General features: G+C 29.5%; 2 protein-coding genes across 4 annotated transcripts in view; one reads left to right on the top strand and one right to left on the bottom strand.

Moving 5' to 3' along the window:
- The first annotated feature begins 5,869 nt into the window (after window positions 1-5,869).
- On the top strand, window positions 5,870-13,069 carry LOC145042249 (uncharacterized). 3 transcript variants are annotated; one of them, XM_078990642.1, is made up of 15 exons: window positions 5,870-6,107; window positions 6,206-6,257; window positions 6,973-7,121; window positions 7,781-7,918; window positions 8,102-8,242; window positions 8,487-8,627; window positions 9,022-9,066; window positions 9,446-9,531; window positions 9,891-10,005; window positions 10,375-10,526; window positions 10,778-10,892; window positions 11,119-11,207; window positions 11,329-11,416; window positions 11,918-12,009; window positions 12,249-13,069. In XM_078990642.1, exons 1-15 carry the CDS (start codon window positions 6,075-6,077, stop codon window positions 12,823-12,825), a joined length of 2,013 nt encoding a protein of 670 aa, XP_078846768.1. In that variant the 5' UTR covers window positions 5,870-6,074; the 3' UTR covers window positions 12,826-13,069. The 3 variants fall into 3 exon arrangements, with proteins under 3 accessions (XP_078846768.1, XP_078846770.1, XP_078846769.1); XM_078990644.1 differs by having other exon boundaries at window positions 6,978-7,121; XM_078990643.1 differs by lacking the exon at window positions 9,022-9,066.
- Window positions 13,070-13,241: 172 nt separating this feature from the next.
- Window positions 13,242-19,404, bottom strand: part of LOC145042251 (protein LIGHT-DEPENDENT SHORT HYPOCOTYLS 10-like) — a 28,515-nt gene continuing 22,352 nt past the window's right edge. The window contains exon 2 of the mRNA XM_078990647.1: window positions 13,242-13,519. The gene's annotated coding sequence lies outside the window, so the exon portion shown is untranslated. The remainder of the gene's footprint in view (window positions 13,520-19,404) is intronic.

Below are 19,404 nucleotides of genomic sequence, written 5' to 3' on the forward strand. Positions count from 1 at the left end.
AATAATATTTTTTTAAGACGTTCAAATGATGAAGCTGATAGTACAACTAGCCATTAATAAAATAATATTAAATTTTAACCACATTTTGAATTCAAATATTTATCATCAAATCTCCTTATATTTCTCAGCAATTTGATATGGTTCCCTCAAATCCCGGATTCATTCAAATTTTGAACCCTTTTCGATATCCTTAAATTTAGCATGTTAATTTAAATATCCCTCCAATCGCAGATACCTCTTTGTTCCCTCGTCTGCTATAAAGCCCACCGTCTAGGAATAAAAAATGACTTCATCTCCCAAATAACACCATAGTTTGATTATTTTGTCTTCGACATGTACTTTCTTTTGTAACATAACATTTTTGTAGAGGAAACATATCACCGAAAAAATTTACACACCCCGCCGCTTTGCGCGGGTACGCTGCTAGTATATATATATATATATATATATATATATATATATATATATATATATATATATATATATAAACATTACATATGATGTACATAATTACATATTAACTATAAAATCTCGACTTATTGACAATCACTAATTTCAATGATTGTAATTTTGAAAAAAAATCAATAAATAATTAATCAACCTAAACGTATAATATATTGTTTTACTAAATCACATATACATATGTCATTCATGATATAAAATAAAGCTAATTTATATTTAGGGATACAAATGGATAAAATATAAAATTTGTTGTTAAGAAAATAAAATAGCACTTAGTACCATTTAAATACCATAAATAAAAAAAAAAATCAGTTGTAGTGGTTAATTTGTTGAAAGTTAAAAAGTTTAATATTAAAATATATTAATGTTAATGGTTAGTTGGTAGGAAATTAAAAAGTTTGGAAAATATTGTTCAAGATATATGACTTTTTGAATCATATTAATTTAGATGATATATATTATAAGATTTATAAAAATAAGGATTATAAAGATGTAAAGATAATGGGCTCTTATTAGTTGTTACAATTTTATGATTGTAATACATGTGCATTTATTATGTTATTTTGGTGTATAGTATTATTTAAGTTTAAGATCTTGTTATTTGTGTGTGTGTGTTTTGTTAAAATCTCTTCTTATTTTTTCATTTTTACACTAAAATTTAACACTTCATTATGTTGTCAAAAATTTCTAATGATTATGGTGGTTGGTTGTATCAACCATGGTTGTTTATTTTATGTATAATTTGTAGATATGACAAAGTAAATTCATAAGTGTGTAATTTTTTTTGAAACAAATGAAAAAAAGTAGAAAAAATAGGCGTTAGAATGTTGCAAACACAATTGCATTCACTTTAGGGTTGTTACATCAATCTGTCCTATTTAGAAACCTAGTCATTTTAGCCATGTTTTTAATTCATTGAAAATATAATACTAAATATCACTAAACATAATTTTGATAGTTTTCATCTTAATATCAAATACTTTCTTGTTTCTATTAAGATGAAACATATACATTTATATTATATTTTTCTAATTATATTAGTTACATACCTAAAGACACCTGAAGACGGAACCCAATCAAACAAAGAACACAAGATATTGCAAACTAAGAGCATGCTTCTTCAACTAACTGATTGTAACAAATGAATTTAAATAAATTAATCTTGTTTTTTTTGTTCCAAATGTACAAACATAAATATTCTCTTGAAATCTAAAGATAGTAGGACAACAAATACGTAAATATTATATGAAACGACGAAAATCACTCATATTTCATCATCCAAACATTTTCTTTCAATGTGAGTAACCAATAATAAAATAATCTTCTTATATATGAAAAAATATGAATTAATTATGTATTTAACTAGTAAAGAACCCACGGTGACGTCGCTTTTAGGGTAATATGGGAAAAATCGGCAAACTTTAAAAAATATGTGTTGAAAATTGTAAATCACCACAAACTTGGGAGAAAGTCGACAACCCTTAAAATTAGATGTTAAAAGTATACAACCAAAAGAAGGGACCCTAGTGGAGAAAATTCAAAAATGTTGTGGCAATAATGTTAAAGTTGCCAAAGTTTGGGAAAATATGGTGGCAAAATTCAAAATGAGGTTTTTTTGTGTTTTTTATGTCAAAATGCAAAAGTTTTGAGTACAAAGACGAAAGGTGTCAAATTTGTAACACCCAAAAACCCGATACGTCTTGAAACCCTCGAGATTTTTCTTATGAGCATAATTGGTCCCTCGGGTACGTTGGGCATACCTATGAGTACGCTTAGCGTACTCTACATGATTGATCGCGGAGGAGCCTCACGCACGCTGGACGTATGTGAGAGTACGCCGGGCGTACGCGTCAGAGAGTCAAACCCTAATTATCGAACATGAGACTATTTAAGCAACCTTAAGTCCTTTGGATTTAGCCCTAGAGAGCCTCCATTGCCTTAGAACGCTCTTATACTCTAGAGAACTTGTGTGAGACCATTTTGAGCTTTGAGAAGTGCTTTGTGACTCTTTTAGTGTCTATTCTAAGAAGAAGAAGTGGTTTTACAAGCTTGGGACGAGTTGGTGCTTCAAGATCCTGCCTAATAGTCTTCTTGCAAAGCTTCTGGAGGTATAAAGTTTGCACCTTTCCATCTTAATCTCTATATCTAGTTAGGGTTTCTTGTTTGGTCTCTTTTTGGATGGTTTTAGATCTCCTTTGTGAGTTAAGCAACTTTAGGAGAAAGAATAGACAGATCTGAGGTCCTTTGGCCCTTTAGTACGATAAAAATGGAAGCTTGATGAGAGCTTTGGCCTCATGCATGAGTTAAAGACCTTGGAAAGGTCTTATGTGTATGGGTCATGCAAATGCATAAAGTTGCCAACTTGGCGAGTAGGTTCTCCTTCCTACGTCCCATTTTAACCTCTACTCGACGAGTTGGGGCCTCCAACTCGTCGAGTCCTAGAACAAAAATGCAAAATTTTATAATTAATTTACGTACCAGGAACCGGATGTTACATTTTTACTGCAAGGTCTAAAAGTATCAAAGTCACTACATAATTGTGGTAAAAACCTAAAGGCACAAAAACTTAATCAAAATGCAAAAATGTAAAATTTTTGACTTTAGGAACAGAAAATATCAAATTCACCGAAAATTTATGGCTAATACATTAATAAGGGATTTATGTGTAAATTTTACATTGTCGCCAAAGTTTGAAGTTTAGAAACTATACTATTATTAACTTCAATGTGTTTATATATATATATATATATATATATATATATATATATATATATATATACACACACACACACATACTAATTACCATAGGTTGACAAGGTGAGAGTTTCAAATAAATATGGTTCAAAATAGATGATTTATCTTGAACCATATTGCTTTGGATGGTCTCATTTATAAGAGATAGATAGATACGAGAGATTTTATAACAATAACCTTTATTAAATATAAAAAATTGCCCAATTAAATCTTTATTTATTTATTTATTTATTTTTTTTTTTTTGTGATTTAAGCATACACTATTGTAAGTTGAGCAACTTTTCATCCTACTTAGAATGTTATGTAGGATAAATTTGATCATACTTGTCAATGTGGCACCATGACGTCCAAGTGAGTTTTTATTTTTTTAATTAGTGTTATATTATTATTAATAAAATTCTTTTTTTCTTCTTTCATTAGTAATTATATTTACATATCCATGTAATAATATAAAAAACAAATAACACTCTTGATTAGAGTTGTGTACCTTCTTGAACTTCTTCATCGGTCGTGCGTTCACCTAAAACATATGATAGTTTCCAGTCAAGCGGTGGTGGTGGTAGATCTATAGATGTTGTCCAAAGGTCCCTTCCATCACCATCGTATATATCCTTTTTCTTTTCTTTTAATTGATTAACTAGAGACATCCCTTCCACCACCATTGTTTATATTTTTTTTTCCTTAATTGATTAATCAATCAAACAAAAAAACAAAAATATCCAAACATAAAACAAATCACGACCATATCAATGAATCATAATTTTCATATGGTCAGGCAAATTCGTGAATAATGATGTGGCATTTGAGGTTGAATTGGTCATTAAATAGTATCATCCTCGTCCTCATCAAGAATACCATGTTGATTCATCCATAGAATATATTTAAAAAATAGGAAATTTCTAAAATTAACAAGTTTTTATTCATAGTTCTATCGGTTTTGGTTCTAGGGATTTTTGATTATTGGATATTGCGCACAATTAACTTTTTCCCAATGTTTATTTTCTTGTTTTTTTTTCTTAAATTGTTTTATGAACGTTAATATACTTTGTAATGCTCCGGTTTTCTTGGTATTGCTTGTGATTTCCCTGGTATTTTGATGTAAAGCTGATTAGTTTTTTATATAAAGAAGTTTGTCCAACGATCCAAACCATGATGTTATGAAGCCATTACAGGTAACCCTATGAATATCTAAGAATAAACACGTATCCTCATTGTAACGTCTTGAGTTTCAGAATAAAATTTTCATTTTTAAAATAGAATAAACATCTATTTTCATAAAGATACTTTCATTTTTAAAATAGAATAAACATCTATTTTCATAAAGATACATCCATTGCAAATCCATTTATTCATAAACCATAATTCAAAATCAAAGTTATAAATGAAAGTAACGCGAAATCTTGAATCATAAAAATGTTGATTTATGTGTACAGTCACGTCTTCGTATTCCTATAAACTGGTAAAATACCTGAAAAACATTTATTCCACAACTGTAAGCACAAAGTTTGGAGAGTTCATTAAAATATCACTGCCACTGGGACTGTAAAGATTGGTGATTTCAGTGTCAACCAGGTTTTTGAGGTGATAAACTAAAATTCCCAAACTACCCGTGTTGATTTTTTTTTATTAAAAATATGGTGTCATATTTATGTTTGTGTTAACAGGATGAAAATGATGAACTTCGTCGTTCTCCGGGAACTCTTGTTTTCACTGCTCTAGAATGTTGTCTAGGTAAGGCTAAAATAGTCATATAAAAGATTTCAAAATCGATTTAAATGCAAGAAATAACAATCTACTTTTGTTCATTAGATTATTATAGCATCCAATTTTCATTTCTTTAAGATCTTTCCAATTATAGTAATATCATCCACAAAAAAAATCAACATTTCACATGCTATATTTCACATGAAGAAATGAATTTATTCCTTGCCCGGAGTGCAAGCCGATGCCGTGACTATGGATGAGATTGATTGGTGGGCGACATATGGAGCGGAGACTCCAATTTTGGCGTATGTAGCAAAAAGAGTACTCTCTCAACCAATTAGTAGCTCTTCGGCGAGAGGAATTGGAGTACGTACTCTCATATCCATAATATCAAGCGGAATCGTTTGAATAAACAAAGACCGGATAAACTTGTGTTTGTTCACTCCAACATTAGATTTATATCCCGTTTTTCAAAATCTAATAATCCGGTCCCAACAAAAAACGGGACATGAATCCGAAAAGTAATTATATTAAAGGTTCAAGTGTTCGTTTAGAGGAAATGGCATGAGAAAATCTTGATGATGAATGCTTGGAGAATGAGAGGAAAAGACAACGAGTTGAGTAGAGATGGTGATTATGTTTTTTGTTTTTATTTCCTGTTTGTTATTTGTGTCCAGTTTTATTTCTTGCACTTTGACTATGTATTATGTAATCAAATATTCAAATTCAACTATGTTTGTTGTGTGTGTATTAAATAAGCATGTATTATTGAAAATCAAGTATCTTTACTGTTTAAGTGTTTTTTTATTTTAGTCTAATATGTTTACTGGTTCTGGCTTAATCAATCGGTGCATTGGACCACAAGATACACCGTACCGGATCTTACCGAAACAAGTCTAACCGTCCGAACCCGATACACTCAATTTAGTGAACCCTCGTACCGAAGCTTACCGGGTTTTAGGTAACTATGGTTTTGCTAATAGGTTTGAGTAGCGCCGTAGTTAATCAGAAAAACTGTAATAAAAAATCATGTAAAGCTATGAACTTTGTAAAACCCTTGATTTTTCAAGAGCGTTTGAAGCTGTTCCTCCGCAACGCATCTAATTCCATCCTTCGAGAACCCTAGATTTATCTTTTGCTGTTCGATTATTCAAATGGGTAAATCAAGGAAGAAACCCGATTCCGAAGTACAATCCTTTTAAGAATATCCTTATAATCTTCATATTCGAATGTATCCATGTATGTATGATAATCTGACAATGTTTTTTTGAAAATTCAATTTTAGGTTGATTTGGATCCCGTGGTTGTAGCTTCACCCTCCACTCCAATAGAAAATGGTAGCTTCTTCTGTTCTTGAATTTTGTTATCATGACGTGTTTTTTTCTAATGTCTTATGGGTAATTTCTTTGACGTTTATCCTTAAATTAGGATTTTAATTCTTTCATTATTGTTAATTATGGTGGCATATCTTTCATCTTTGTTTCTTCTTTCGCTTATACATTGTATTGTTTTTCTTGGCGGAGGCAAGAGAGCAAAAGCCTACCTTTTTTTTTTTTGTTTGTTTTTAGGGCAAAATAGTTGAAAAACACTTATAAGTTATATCTTCATCAATCACCATTTTATTGATTTAGCATCTTGACTATTCTATTTTCACAGTTACCCAGTTATGTTAAGTGACAAAAATACAGATCATGAGAAGATATTTTCACTGTTTATTGATTTAATCACATAAGTATTGATATTTTATCATTGAAATTATTGTTTGATGGCTAATTCGATAAAATTGCAACAAGACGTTGTGCTTTCCTGTATTTTGCCCTTGTCTTTTAATTCCTCTTTCAGTTTAAAAAATAAATGGATCATGACTTACTAATGCATTATTTTATAATCTATCATATTAAAAGAACTTCTTGGTAAGTTTGTATTGGAGGAAACATTGCATAATAGAAAGATTTGATTTTGTTTTTGGTAAGGAGGGAGTGTTTGGTATACTTATGGAAAGAATATTGTTCTATTTTCTTTATTTTATAAGATTTATCGTGTTTGTTGCAGAGAAGATTGCCATGAAGCAAGTTTGTAGTAGCAAGAAACAGAAGCTTGACAATGGTGACAAGGGGCAGACTGTTGAAAAAAAGAATTTTGGAATGGAGGGAGAGGAGAACACTAAGGAAGAACAACACAATTCTTCAGAAGAGAAAAAGGTTCAATTTTTTGATGATCAATTAGTTTTTGGATACCGTTTCTGCCGGGATTTGAACTCTGGTGTATGTTTATAGGGTTAAGTGTTTGTTTATGCAAAAAAGTTTCATTTTTTTTTCTTCAGTTTATGCCACAAATCTGATTTTTAGACGAAATATGCAATCGTGTGTCATTCTAGGATCAAAGTGTGAAAAAGTTTGTGTAAATGTGTAATCTATTTGTCGGGTTGAAACATGGTTGCATTTTCATGTTAATTGCATAAATTGGTAAAAAAAGTGAGACATTGTTGCATAAGTTGGTAAAAAAAGTGAAACATTATTGCATAGACTGATAAAAATGTAACCTTTATAAGTGATTTTAATTGGTTGAACATTTATAAGATTGAACATTGTTGCATAAAGTTGTAAAAAAATGAAACATTGTTTAGCCTAGTATTAGATAATGACAAATAAACATGAATATCATTGAGTAACAAAAGTGTAATATGTATCAAAAGTTTTCAATCATACGAGACATGACTTAATCTGGTAAGCTATATATGAATGTTTATTTTTCACTTAATGCAAAAGAATAAATTACTAGAGAAAGTTAGAATAAGGAGCCATGACAAAAATACCCTTCTATTAAACCTAAAACATATGCTGTTCTAAATGTTTTGTAGGTTGAAGTGTCTGTGTCTCCAACAATAAACTCAGCAGAAACTACAGAAGATGGAAAGAGAGGTAGAGTCTCTATTAAGTATGAGGAAGAAGACACGGATGATAATTCCAAGGAGGATCACCAAAGCCCTACAAGAAGTGTAAGGATAGTTAAGATTTCCATCAAACTGATGGATGGTTTTTTATTTTTTATTGGGTTAAATGCAAGAAATAGTAATGCATTTTCATTGATTTGCTATTTCTTGCATTTAGCCCTTTTTCTTTCATCTCAATGACATTGCATTCTTTTGGTGTTTGAATGATTGTGATTAATTGTTTTGTAGGTTGAGATGCATGTAGCTATTAAGTCAGCAGAAACTACACAAGATGCAAACAGAACTAGCATCTCTAATGAGGATGGAGATGATAACTCTAAGGAGGATCATCATCATCATCATCATCATCTAGAAACCCCAACGAAAAGTGTAAGTAGAATTAAGATTTCCATAATGTTGATGGAATGTTTTTTCTCGTGTTAAATGCAAGGAATGACAATATACTTCCATTTCTTCCTATTATAGTTTTGTATATCGAAAAATCTACCCAATTTTAGCAATATCATCCAACACACAAAGCAGTTTTCTCTGTTATAATGTTGATTTTTTTCCTTCCTTTAAGTGATATTACATTGTTTAGGTGATTGAATGATTGTATTTACATGTATTGTAGGTTGAGGTGCCTCCTGCTATAGAGTCTACACCAACTACACCAGTTGCAAAGAGAGCTAGAATCTCTAATGATCATGAGGAAGAAGACAAAGATGATAATTCCAAGGAGGATCAATCACAATTAGAAACCCCAAAGAAAAGTGTAAGTCACTACATTTATTGATATATCAGTTTGTAGAATGTTTTGGAAGGAATTGGAATCTGAATGAATTGAAATATGAAATATCAAGTATGTCATGTGTTTAGTTGGCAGGAAGTGGAATGGAATTCACTTTCATTTTCTAAATCTGTTAAAAGGATTTGGAAATTGGAATGTCAATGAATGATATATTTCTGCTCTATTGATTTTTGTAAATTATTATTGTTTGTTTTATAAGTAAATTATAAATACTTGTAAAAAGTATTTAAATTACCCTTTTATTGGTTTATTGTTCGTGAAACGTTTTCAAAAGTTAATACTAGTTTAGAAGAGTATTATTCCAGCTATTTGCACAAATGACACTCACTTCTTTTGCAAAAAATTTCTCCAATTGCAGGATATTGATGTTGAAATGTTTGATGCTTCATCATCTAAGAAAACGGTTGCTTCTAGATACTCATTTCTGCTTTGTTTAACTTAGGTGCTTGTTTCTTGTAGACTTAATGGGGACATGACTTAATCTGGTAAACTATATATGAGTGTTTCTTTTTAACTTAATACACAAATATCGACTTAATAGAGAAAGTAAGGAGGCTTTCCCTGATAAGTCCTAACCTTCTACAAATTTGACCTCATTTATTTCTTCTTCTTCTTCCATTTCCTCAATTTCTCAAAATATTTTTGAACATCACATATCCAGCCAACACTTTATCCATACATTACAACACTTAATGAGAAAAAAGAGAAACAGAGTCTTAATATTTCTTGTTTTCATTTGAGGGAGCTTTGATTGCATTACTAACACATGCTAAATACTGCAGGCTCAAATTTCATCAAGTTCTCAAGATACAGGTTCAAAAATTGTGCTTATGGACAACTTGAGTTTCTCAATTCAAGCAAAAGATGTGTATGAACTATGATCTTTTTCTACTTTTAACTTTTGCAACCTTCTTAGATACTCATTATGCCCTGTTTTCTACCCATTTTCCTATTAAGTTCTGTATGTTCTTCAAATGTATTTGAAAATATAACAGCATACTTTGGGAAATGGAAGGAAAACATAAATGGGGACAAATTTGTAAAAAGTTAGGGACTTAATCGGAAAGCCTTTTTTTTTTTTTTTTTTTTCCTGACTTTCTCTCTTAAGTTGTTTCTGCATCGAAATGATAAAGAAACACTGAAGTGATGTATAGCTTCTTAGATTAAGTCTTGTCCCCCATTAAGATTTAAGCCTATTAATGTTTGACAAGTAGTTTGATTTTATAGGAAAAATTTCTTCAAAAATGTTGGTGAAATTGCTGAAATCCACTTTGACATGAAAGAGGACTATTTTACGGGTCATGGGCATGTTGAATTCACCACTGCTGAAGCAGCTCAAGAGGTATAATAAGTTTGTGTTTCCATGGTTTTGATAAATCCATTTTAGATAAATTCAAAAAAATAGCAACGCAAAGTGTATTTGGATGACATTGCTATAATTGGATAGATTTTCAATGGAAAGTGATATAATAGAAAGAAACGAAAGTATGATGCTATATTAAAAAAAAAAAAATCAATGAAAGTACATTTCTATTTCTTGTGTCTAAACCAATTTCTGGATAACCTTTTTTTTAAAGGGGCTTTTATATGCAAAGTGTAACACTTCATTGTATTTACCCTTTTGGTTTGTTGAAACTATTGTTGAATATCCACATAAATCTACTCATATCTTATCAGAATATTTATATAATCACCTTTCTTCTGTATACAGGCTCTGAAACTTAACAACACCTCATTATTAGATCAGCCACTGAAGCTTGATTTGGCAACAGAAAGTGATCACCAGACAACAACTTCTCATGCCACAGGATGCAAAACTTTATTTCTTGGCAATTTAAGTTTTTCAATCGAAGAAGATGATGTGTATGCACTTTTCCCAGATTACCCTTTTGCTACATATTTTTGAGTTTTTACCAATATAGACACCTCACTTACATTTCTTTACCAATAATAACAAATAAATCCATAATAGCCACGTTCTTATATTTCTTTACACCCAATGGGAACATATTAGTTTTCTTTACAATAATAGAAATATGAAGAATGAAACATGTAAGCATTTTACATTTCTGGAATGACTGATTCCTGATTATTATTTGGATGTGATTCTATAGGAGGGAATTCTTCAAAGATGTTGGAGAAATTGCAGGAATCCGCTTTGCCATTAGGAATGATCGATTCATGGGATATGGGTATGTTGAGTTCACCACTGCAGAAGCTGCTCAAGAGGTATTATTTATACTTTTATAGCATATGTTGTTCAATAAATACTTTCTTTAAATAATAGTTTTTAAAAAGAAGCACAAGCTACTTTGATGTTATAAACAATAGTTCAGTGGCTAAATCGATAAAATTGTTCAAGTACCTTGTGTCATTTATACGGTCAACAAAATATAAGGGTTTTAGTCACTACATAAAATAGTTAAGGGGCTTTTCTGTATTTTTCTATTTACAGGCTCTTAAACTAAATAACAAAGTGATATTAGACCGAAAAGTGAAACTTGATTTGGCAAGGGAACGAGGTGCATCCACTTTGAGTAGCAGGTATATATATATATATATATATATATATATATATATATATATATATATATATATATTTAAATTTTAATTTCTTCAGATGAAAAAAAAAATTTCTGAATTAATATTATAAATATGATTGTAGCTTTGAGAAATCTAAACAAAGCGGAGGACATGCTCAAGGAAGAACTTTATATGTTCGGGGATTTGATTATAGTCATGGTTTTGACAATGTATGTTTATGTTCCTCTCATATACACAATTTGCAGAAAATAGCAATGTACTTTAGTCTTTCTATCTATATAGGCAAATGTACTTTGTTTCTCACCCTTAATAGCATACTTACATTTTTTTAAACTCATAATAGCAATATGTCATATGTAGCATATAAAGTTTACTTTATTTCTTTTTCCATAATAGCAATGTATTTACATTTCTACCCCCATAATAGCTACACACTTACATTTCTTCACCCATTATAGCAACATACTTAACAACAATATGTAATCTAACACTTGTAAGCATTTTACAAATTTCAGGTTACATATTGGTATTATTGCAATTATTGGTAAAAAAAAAAAAATGAAAGTACGTTGCGATTATGGGTAAAGAAATGTAAGTATGCTACTGCTATTATGGTAGAAGAGGAAGTACATTGCTTATATGAATTAAATATATTTTCCATAATTTGCCCTTGTGAATATATTTTGGGATTAACTTGCTATTTGTTGCAGATTAGGAGTACACTTGAAAAGCATTTTGGGAAATGTGGAGAGATCTCACGTATCTCCATACCCAAAGAGTATGAGTCAGGGGCTCCTAGAGGGTTTGTAATCTTTTTGTACTTTTGGATTTTGATGCTTAAAATTATGGCAAAATACTTTCACCATTTTATCAATTTATTCAAACCATGAAACTGTTATTCTTTATGGTTATTATAGTAATAGTTCAATGGCTAAATCGATAAAAAAGCAAACTTAAGTGGCGAAATCAATAAATGAAATTAGAATGCCATTTGTTGGATTTATTTATTCTCCTTTGGTGCATTGTATTTTTTTTCCTCAGGGTTGCTTTTATAGACTTTGTAGAGAGTAATGCATTCAGTCAAGCTCTCAGACTTGATAAATCCGAGATTGGAGGCTTCAGGTTAATCGTTGAGGAAGCCAAAAAATGTAGAGGCGATGGTCGTGAAGGATCTGGATATGGTGGTGGAAGAAATGACTATGGTGGTGGTTCTAGTAGAGCAAGTGGTGGCTGGCATAGAGAAAGTGGCTCCGGTGGTGGAGGAAATGACTATGGTGGTGGTTCTGGTAGACCAGGTGGTGGTTGGCGTAGAGAAAGTGGCTCCGGTGGTGGTTCTGGTAGAGTCAGTGGTGGATGGCATAGAGAAAGTGGCTCCGGTGGTGGAGGAAGCGACTATGGTGGTGGTTCTGGTAGAGCAAGTGGTGGCTATGGTGGTGGAGGAAATGAGTATGGTGGTGGTGGTTCTGGTAGAGCAAGTGGTAGCTGGCACAGAGAAGGTGGCTATAGGGGTATTTTGGGAAGAGGAAGTGGTTATGGTGGTGGGTTTAGTAGCAACAGCCGTGTGGGGATGTTTAGTGGCGGCTATGGTGGTAGCAAAGGTGGAGGTAGCCGGAGATGAAATGGGATATTGCAGCAACACCTTACTTGACGATGTAAAATTATTCTCTCTTTTTATTTTTATTTTTTTATGTATGTCTAGGAGGTGTAAAGAGTCTTCAAGGTCGAGATCCCTTAGATTTGTATCGTATTAGCTTCTTGTTTGTTTTAATAGACTTGATGTTCAAAAAGAACAATAATTTACGCACCAAAATTTGCTATCAATTTGGTGTAATAAGGATATGCTTACACCAAATTTTGATTTATTCCAATATATGCATGAAATATCGACACGCTTCAAAACAGCATTACACCAAAAACATGATATATAATTAGTATTTACACCCATATAAGTTCTCATTACACAAAATAATGGGAGGCGTGACACTAAAATTATTAACAAGAGAGAAAGCAACATACATATACAGAGAGAAAGAGTGTTTTAAAGCCATGTTTAGTTGAGCATATAAAGTAAGAGAGAAAGAGAGTGTTTTCAAAACATATTTAGTTGAGCAAATAAAGTAGGAAGTTTTAGTTGAATTACTGAAATGACAACAAACATATGGAGCTAAGTCTTAGGATTTAAGCTTATTTAGCGAAAACGCTTTTGATTACAGATATCAGATGAAACTAGAAATTAATAGGACATTAATACAAGTTGATGTTGAATTACAAACCCAGTGCTTTCCTAATGCAGAAGCCTTCCCCTATATAACCTGTTACATGAAGAAAAACAATTACAGTAGCAAAAAGAAACTATAGCAAAGTGATGCACAAGTGTGCAAATCATGTATATAGTTACTGGATGTTAGGTGAAGTTTATTTTGGTATCATGGCATGGATATTAAAAGTAGTATAGATATAAAAAACTTGAAGCACACAACATAGACATCTATCGTTATTTCCATACAACCTCAAACAAAACCAAAAAATTGCTTTTAGTACAAGCTTAATTAATTTTTCATCTATTAGTCATAGTCATACAACTTATGATAACACGAATTATCCTACCGTATACAAACAGCGAGGTTTGGATAGTATTATATGCAAAGTATAACGCTTCTTACTTCCTACTAAATATGAATTATAAGCTTCATGAACACTGTTCATATGCTATTGAAGTCGAGTGCTAACTTGGTTGAACTTCATTAATAATACCTTTTTACTGGGATCGAGAGGGCCAGCCGAAGAAAAGAAGAGCTATTTGGTGTAAGTATAGTATTTGGTATTATCAAAGTCATTATACTCTTTTAAATATCCCAATCTAATGTGAAAATATATTTTTGTAGGAAATCATTATTTTAAATGATATCAGAGATCAAATCCCTTTAATCACATAATCACATAATCATTTTCAACAACATATATTTGAAAGTTTTAACATGTAATGCGATATATATATATATATATATATATATATATATATATATATATATATATATATATATATATATATATATATATATATATATATATATATATATATATATATAAAGTTAGCATTTTTTTTGCATTTGAAACCCACATTCTTTTTTCCTTTCACCACATTCATTTGAAACTTCCATGACTTTTCAATTTCTTTATAATAATAATTATAATTTGGTAATTAGGTTAAATAAATATTAAATCTAAAGTGTATTCATATATAACTAAATTTCAATATTAAAATAATATCTTTAATTCTACTTATAAAATTATGTTTTATAACTTTTAACATATTATACTTAATTTATTAGTTTTAATATATTGTTTGATGTAAATCATTATCATTTTAAAGGTATAAATTTTGAACAATTTGTATAAAATACTTAAATTATTAATTAAAATATAACATTATATGTTCAACTTAAATATAATTGTATTTAACTTAAACAACCCAAAGATTATTTTATAAATAGTTAAAAGTGATAAATTGTAGTGTCTTTCTAATAATGATTGTAAGTTGGTTAATAAGGTAAAATAAATATCAAACCTAAAGTGTAATCATAAATAGACTAAATTTCAATTTTAAAATAATATATTTACTTCTATTTATAAAGTTATGTCTTTAAATTTTAACGCATTATATTTAATTTATTAGATTTAAAATGTTGTTGCATGTAAACTTTTATCATTTTAAAGTTACAATTTTTGAACAGTTTGGACAAAATACTTAAATTGTTAATTTAAATATAATATTGCAGTGTCAACTTAAATATAAATTTCAGTCCCACTAAAAAAACCAAATAATATTTTGTAAATAGTTAAAAATGATAAATCATAGTGATAAATACAAAAACCAAATTGCAATATCAGTTTAACTAAAATATTTCATAAATATATTTATATAATCGTTAAAAATTTTCAAATAAGTAGCTTAAAATAACTTATAATAATAATAGTTAAAAATAACTCTATATAAATGATTATATTGTTACCTTTAAAATCAAAAAATAATGTTTGATGTTTTAAATAATTATAATGATAGAAATTAAAACATTAAGCAAATAAATTTTAAAAAATTAGTTAAAAATAACAACTAAACTAATATTAAACCATATATAATATTTAATTTATTGATACGTAACTCGCGCGTAGAAGTATTCAAACGATTGAGATTATGATGTTATAATAGATTTATATATTATCCTATAATTCAAAATAATCAATATATTATATCAAATTAATATACGAATTATTATATCAAATTTAACAACAATATTAGTGTTATATTTTAAAAAATATATATATTTGTAAAGACTTCAACTATATAGGTGATTCTACGCATTACTATGTCAACTCAAATATAAATTTCAGTTCCACTTAAAAAAACTAAATAATATTTTGTAAATAGTTAAAAATGATAATATGTAGTGATAAAAGCAAAAACTAAATTGTAATCTCAATTTAACTAAAATATTTTTTAAATATATTTTTATAGTCGTTAAAAGTTTCCAAATAAGTAGCTTCAAATAACTTAAAATAACAATAGTTAAAAACAACTCTATATAAATGATTATATTGTTAGCTTTAAAATAAAAAAACAATGTGTGATGTTTTAAATAATTATAATGATAGAAATTAAAACATTGAGCAAATAATTTTTAAAAAATTAATTAACAATAAAAACAACTATAAATAACATCAAATCATATATTATATTTAATTTTATTTATTTGTAACTCGCGGGTAGAAGTCATTCAAACGATTGAGATTATGAAGTTATAATAAATGTATATATTATCATATAATTCAAAATAAACATTATATTATATCAATTTAGTATATACAAATTATTATATCAAATTTAACAACAACGTTATTGTTATATTTAAAAAATCAAATATTTGTAACGCAAATATTAAAAATAAAATAATTTGATATATAATAGAAATTTGATAATATTTGAGATAAATAATTTTATTATCATATAATTCGTTTTTTGAGTGTATTTAATATGTATATTTTAATTGTTACATCTCAATAAACTTTTGGGATATATGTAGGAAAATACAACCAGTTATATAAGTATATACAAAAAACATTTATATTATTTTTATGTTCAGAAAAACCCTTATATTATTATTATTTACGTTTCAAATAAACCAAATTGAAAATTTTTAAGAGAAATGATTAGATTAATATATGATATGACATACATATCTTTTATAATTCCTTGATTGTATGTGAAAATATGTTAAAACCTATATTTATTTCGATTATTTTTGCTCGATTTTGTTCTCCATATGAAATTATACGATTGATTGGTCCCTCCTTAACTAATCATTTTTATCATAATTAACATCCATGTTGTATTAAACAACAAAAATATAAGCAAGCTGATATTTGTAATTGTCAATTTCTCTTAAAGACCTGTATTTGATTTTTTTTGAATGATAACTATTAATATTACGGTTTTTCTGAACATAAAAATTATATAAAGGTTTTTCCGCATATACATGTATAATTAATTGTGTTTTTCTCCACATACCCCTAAACTTTTTGAATAATTAAAGTAAATTACATAAACAAATTTCAATAGTTCTTTTTAAGACAAATGTAATTTTTTATACCTAATCTTTTAGTTAATTTTATATTAACTTTATAATATTATGAAATTTTTAGCTGCTATTATAATACTTTTCAGAAAAATATCATTGATTTTTTGTTTTAGAGAATATTTAGATTATATAACAACAATTATTTCAGTAACCCCGCGTGTTGCGGTGGAGAACTCGTTTAAAAATAATAAAGCCAAAATCTATAAAAAAATTGTGTAGGTACCAAAACTTAGTTTTGATGCGCAGGATAACTTATTTGCATATGGTAGACTATGATTTACAAAAGTCAACAACCCACATATACCACAGAGACGATTAAATCATATAAAATGGACAAGAAAAATATCAATATAAAATTTCGATACAAACAATTATGTACAATGGAGACAAATAAAAATAAGATTTGAAAGTGTATCTTAAAGAAATTAATAAAAAAAATTTTAAAAAAATTATTGCATGAGCCAAAAATGTAACTTTAAAATATAACAAAGGACCAAATGATAATTTATAAAATACTAATAATTTAACTTTTAAAAAGCAGAGGAGTGAAAATTATTAAATGAAAATTAATTGAGGGAAAAATATGTAAATATGAATATATTTTATGAAGAGAACCTAAATAACTACTTTTAAAAAGACTTGATTTGGTTTTAGTAAATTTGAATTCGAAAATAGAAACTCGAAATGAGTAGTTAACATTCTCTCTCTCTCTCTCTCTCTCTCTCACACACACACACACACAGATATATATATATATATATATATATATATATATATATATATATATATATATATTGTTGGTGATTTGTTATCATCAATATTATTTATGTGTAATGGGATTACTTTGTTGACCAAAAGTGATATTGATAAATATTAAACAAGCAAGGAAGATGTGGAGTACACACTTGTTTAAATTTGATCAAGTATCAAAGTAGAATGTCATTTAGGGGTGAAATCCCTGAACGAAGAAGGGTCCGGGGGCAGCGCCCTTGGGAATGGGGTTCAAGGGGGAAGAGCCCCTGGCAGGGATCGAGTCTTATTCAAAATACCCGTTTTATGACCGTTTTGGTGGTTTTGTGACAGTTTTAAACTGTCATATGACAGTTTTTAGACAAGGATCTAAAAGTTAGCTTTGATCTCTTTTTCTGGTACCCACGAAATTATACACTATCATTTTCTTTCTTTCTCTCTGAATTTTTCCGAGTCTTATCCAATTGGGGATGTGGGAGTACCACCAAAATACTTCGATTTGATAGTGATAATCACGATTCTCAGATTTCCAAGTGCCATCTAATTTCTAACAAAAATCGAAGTAATTTGTGATCATGGCAAGTGGTGATTCTGTGAAGGATATGACAAGCAAGTTTAACAAATTGAACAAGTTGAAGGACAAGATTTTCGTAGATGGTAGGAGAAGATGCACTTTCTCCTTACCACTCTAAAAGTGGTGTATGTTCTAAGTACACCCATGTCAGTATTACCAGAATCTGTTGAAGATGAAACTTTGGAGGCAACAAGAAGGAGATCAAAGTGGGAAAATGATGATTACATATGTCATGGTCATGTTCTTAATGGTATGTATGACTCTTTGTTTGATATCTATCAAAATTTCGAATCTGCAAAAGAGCTGTGGGTTTCTCTTGAATACAAGTACATGGCTGAAGATGCTTCTAGCAAGAAGTTTATTGTTAGTAACTTTATGGGTTAGAAGATGATTGAATCCAGGCCTGTTATGTAACAATTCCATGAAATGTTAAGGATTTTGGGATAGTTTTCTCAACACAATCTGAAAATGGATGAAACCATTTATGTGGCTATGATCATTGATAAACTGCCCCCTTCCCGAAAGGATTTTAAACACAATCTGAAACATAACAAAGAGGATTTGACTTTGATTCAACTTGGAATCCATTTACGGATTGAAGAGTCCTTAAGGACTCATGAACTTGATAACAATCCTAAAGGCAAGAACCAAGTTGGTTCATTTTTTGTGAACATGGTGGAAGGAGAAAGTTCAAAGAATCCCACGAAGTCTAATGGAAAAAAGGAAGTTTAAAGGAAAGAATGACAAGTCTTCCAACAAGAAGGCTAAGTTGGTTTGTTGGAATTGTAACAAACCGGTTCACTTCAAGAAAGATTGTCGTCTTCGCAAAGTGAACAAGGAAGGTGCTAGACCAAGTGGATCCAAGGATCCCTAAAAGCAACAAGGTCAGATTTCTGTTTTCATGCAGAATTCTAAGTATATTCAAAATTATATTTCTGTGATTTCTGAAGCGTTTTATGTGCAGGATGATAAAGTTGCATGGTGGGTTGATTCGGGAGCAACAAGTCATGTTTGCAAAGATCTATATTGGTTCAAGGACTTTCAACCAATTAAAGATGGATCTGTTGCGAAGATGGGAAATGTTGCAGCTGAACCAATCAACGACATAGTATCTGTTTTACTTACTTTTACTTCTGGGAATGTTTGTGTATAAACAATGTTTTATATGTTCCAGGGATTTGTAAGAATCTCGTGTCTGAAATTGTATTAAATAATTGTGGGTACAAACAAGTGTTAG

Source organism: Lactuca saligna, chromosome 4, assembly GCF_052625555.1.
Source record: "Lactuca saligna cultivar CGN05327 chromosome 4, ASM5262555v1, whole genome shotgun sequence".
NCBI lineage: Eukaryota > Viridiplantae > Streptophyta > Magnoliopsida > Asterales > Asteraceae > Lactuca > Lactuca saligna.

Coding starts and splice junctions, on each gene's coding strand:
- LOC145042249 (XM_078990642.1), top strand. CDS start 6,075: ATGGGTAAATCAAGGAAGAAACCCGATTCCGAA. Junction 7,919..8,101: donor ACCAAAGCCCTACAAGAAGT/GTAAGGATAGTT, acceptor ATTGTTTTGTAG/GTTGAGATGCATGTAGCTAT. Junction 8,243..8,486: donor TAGAAACCCCAACGAAAAGT/GTAAGTAGAATT, acceptor CATGTATTGTAG/GTTGAGGTGCCTCCTGCTAT.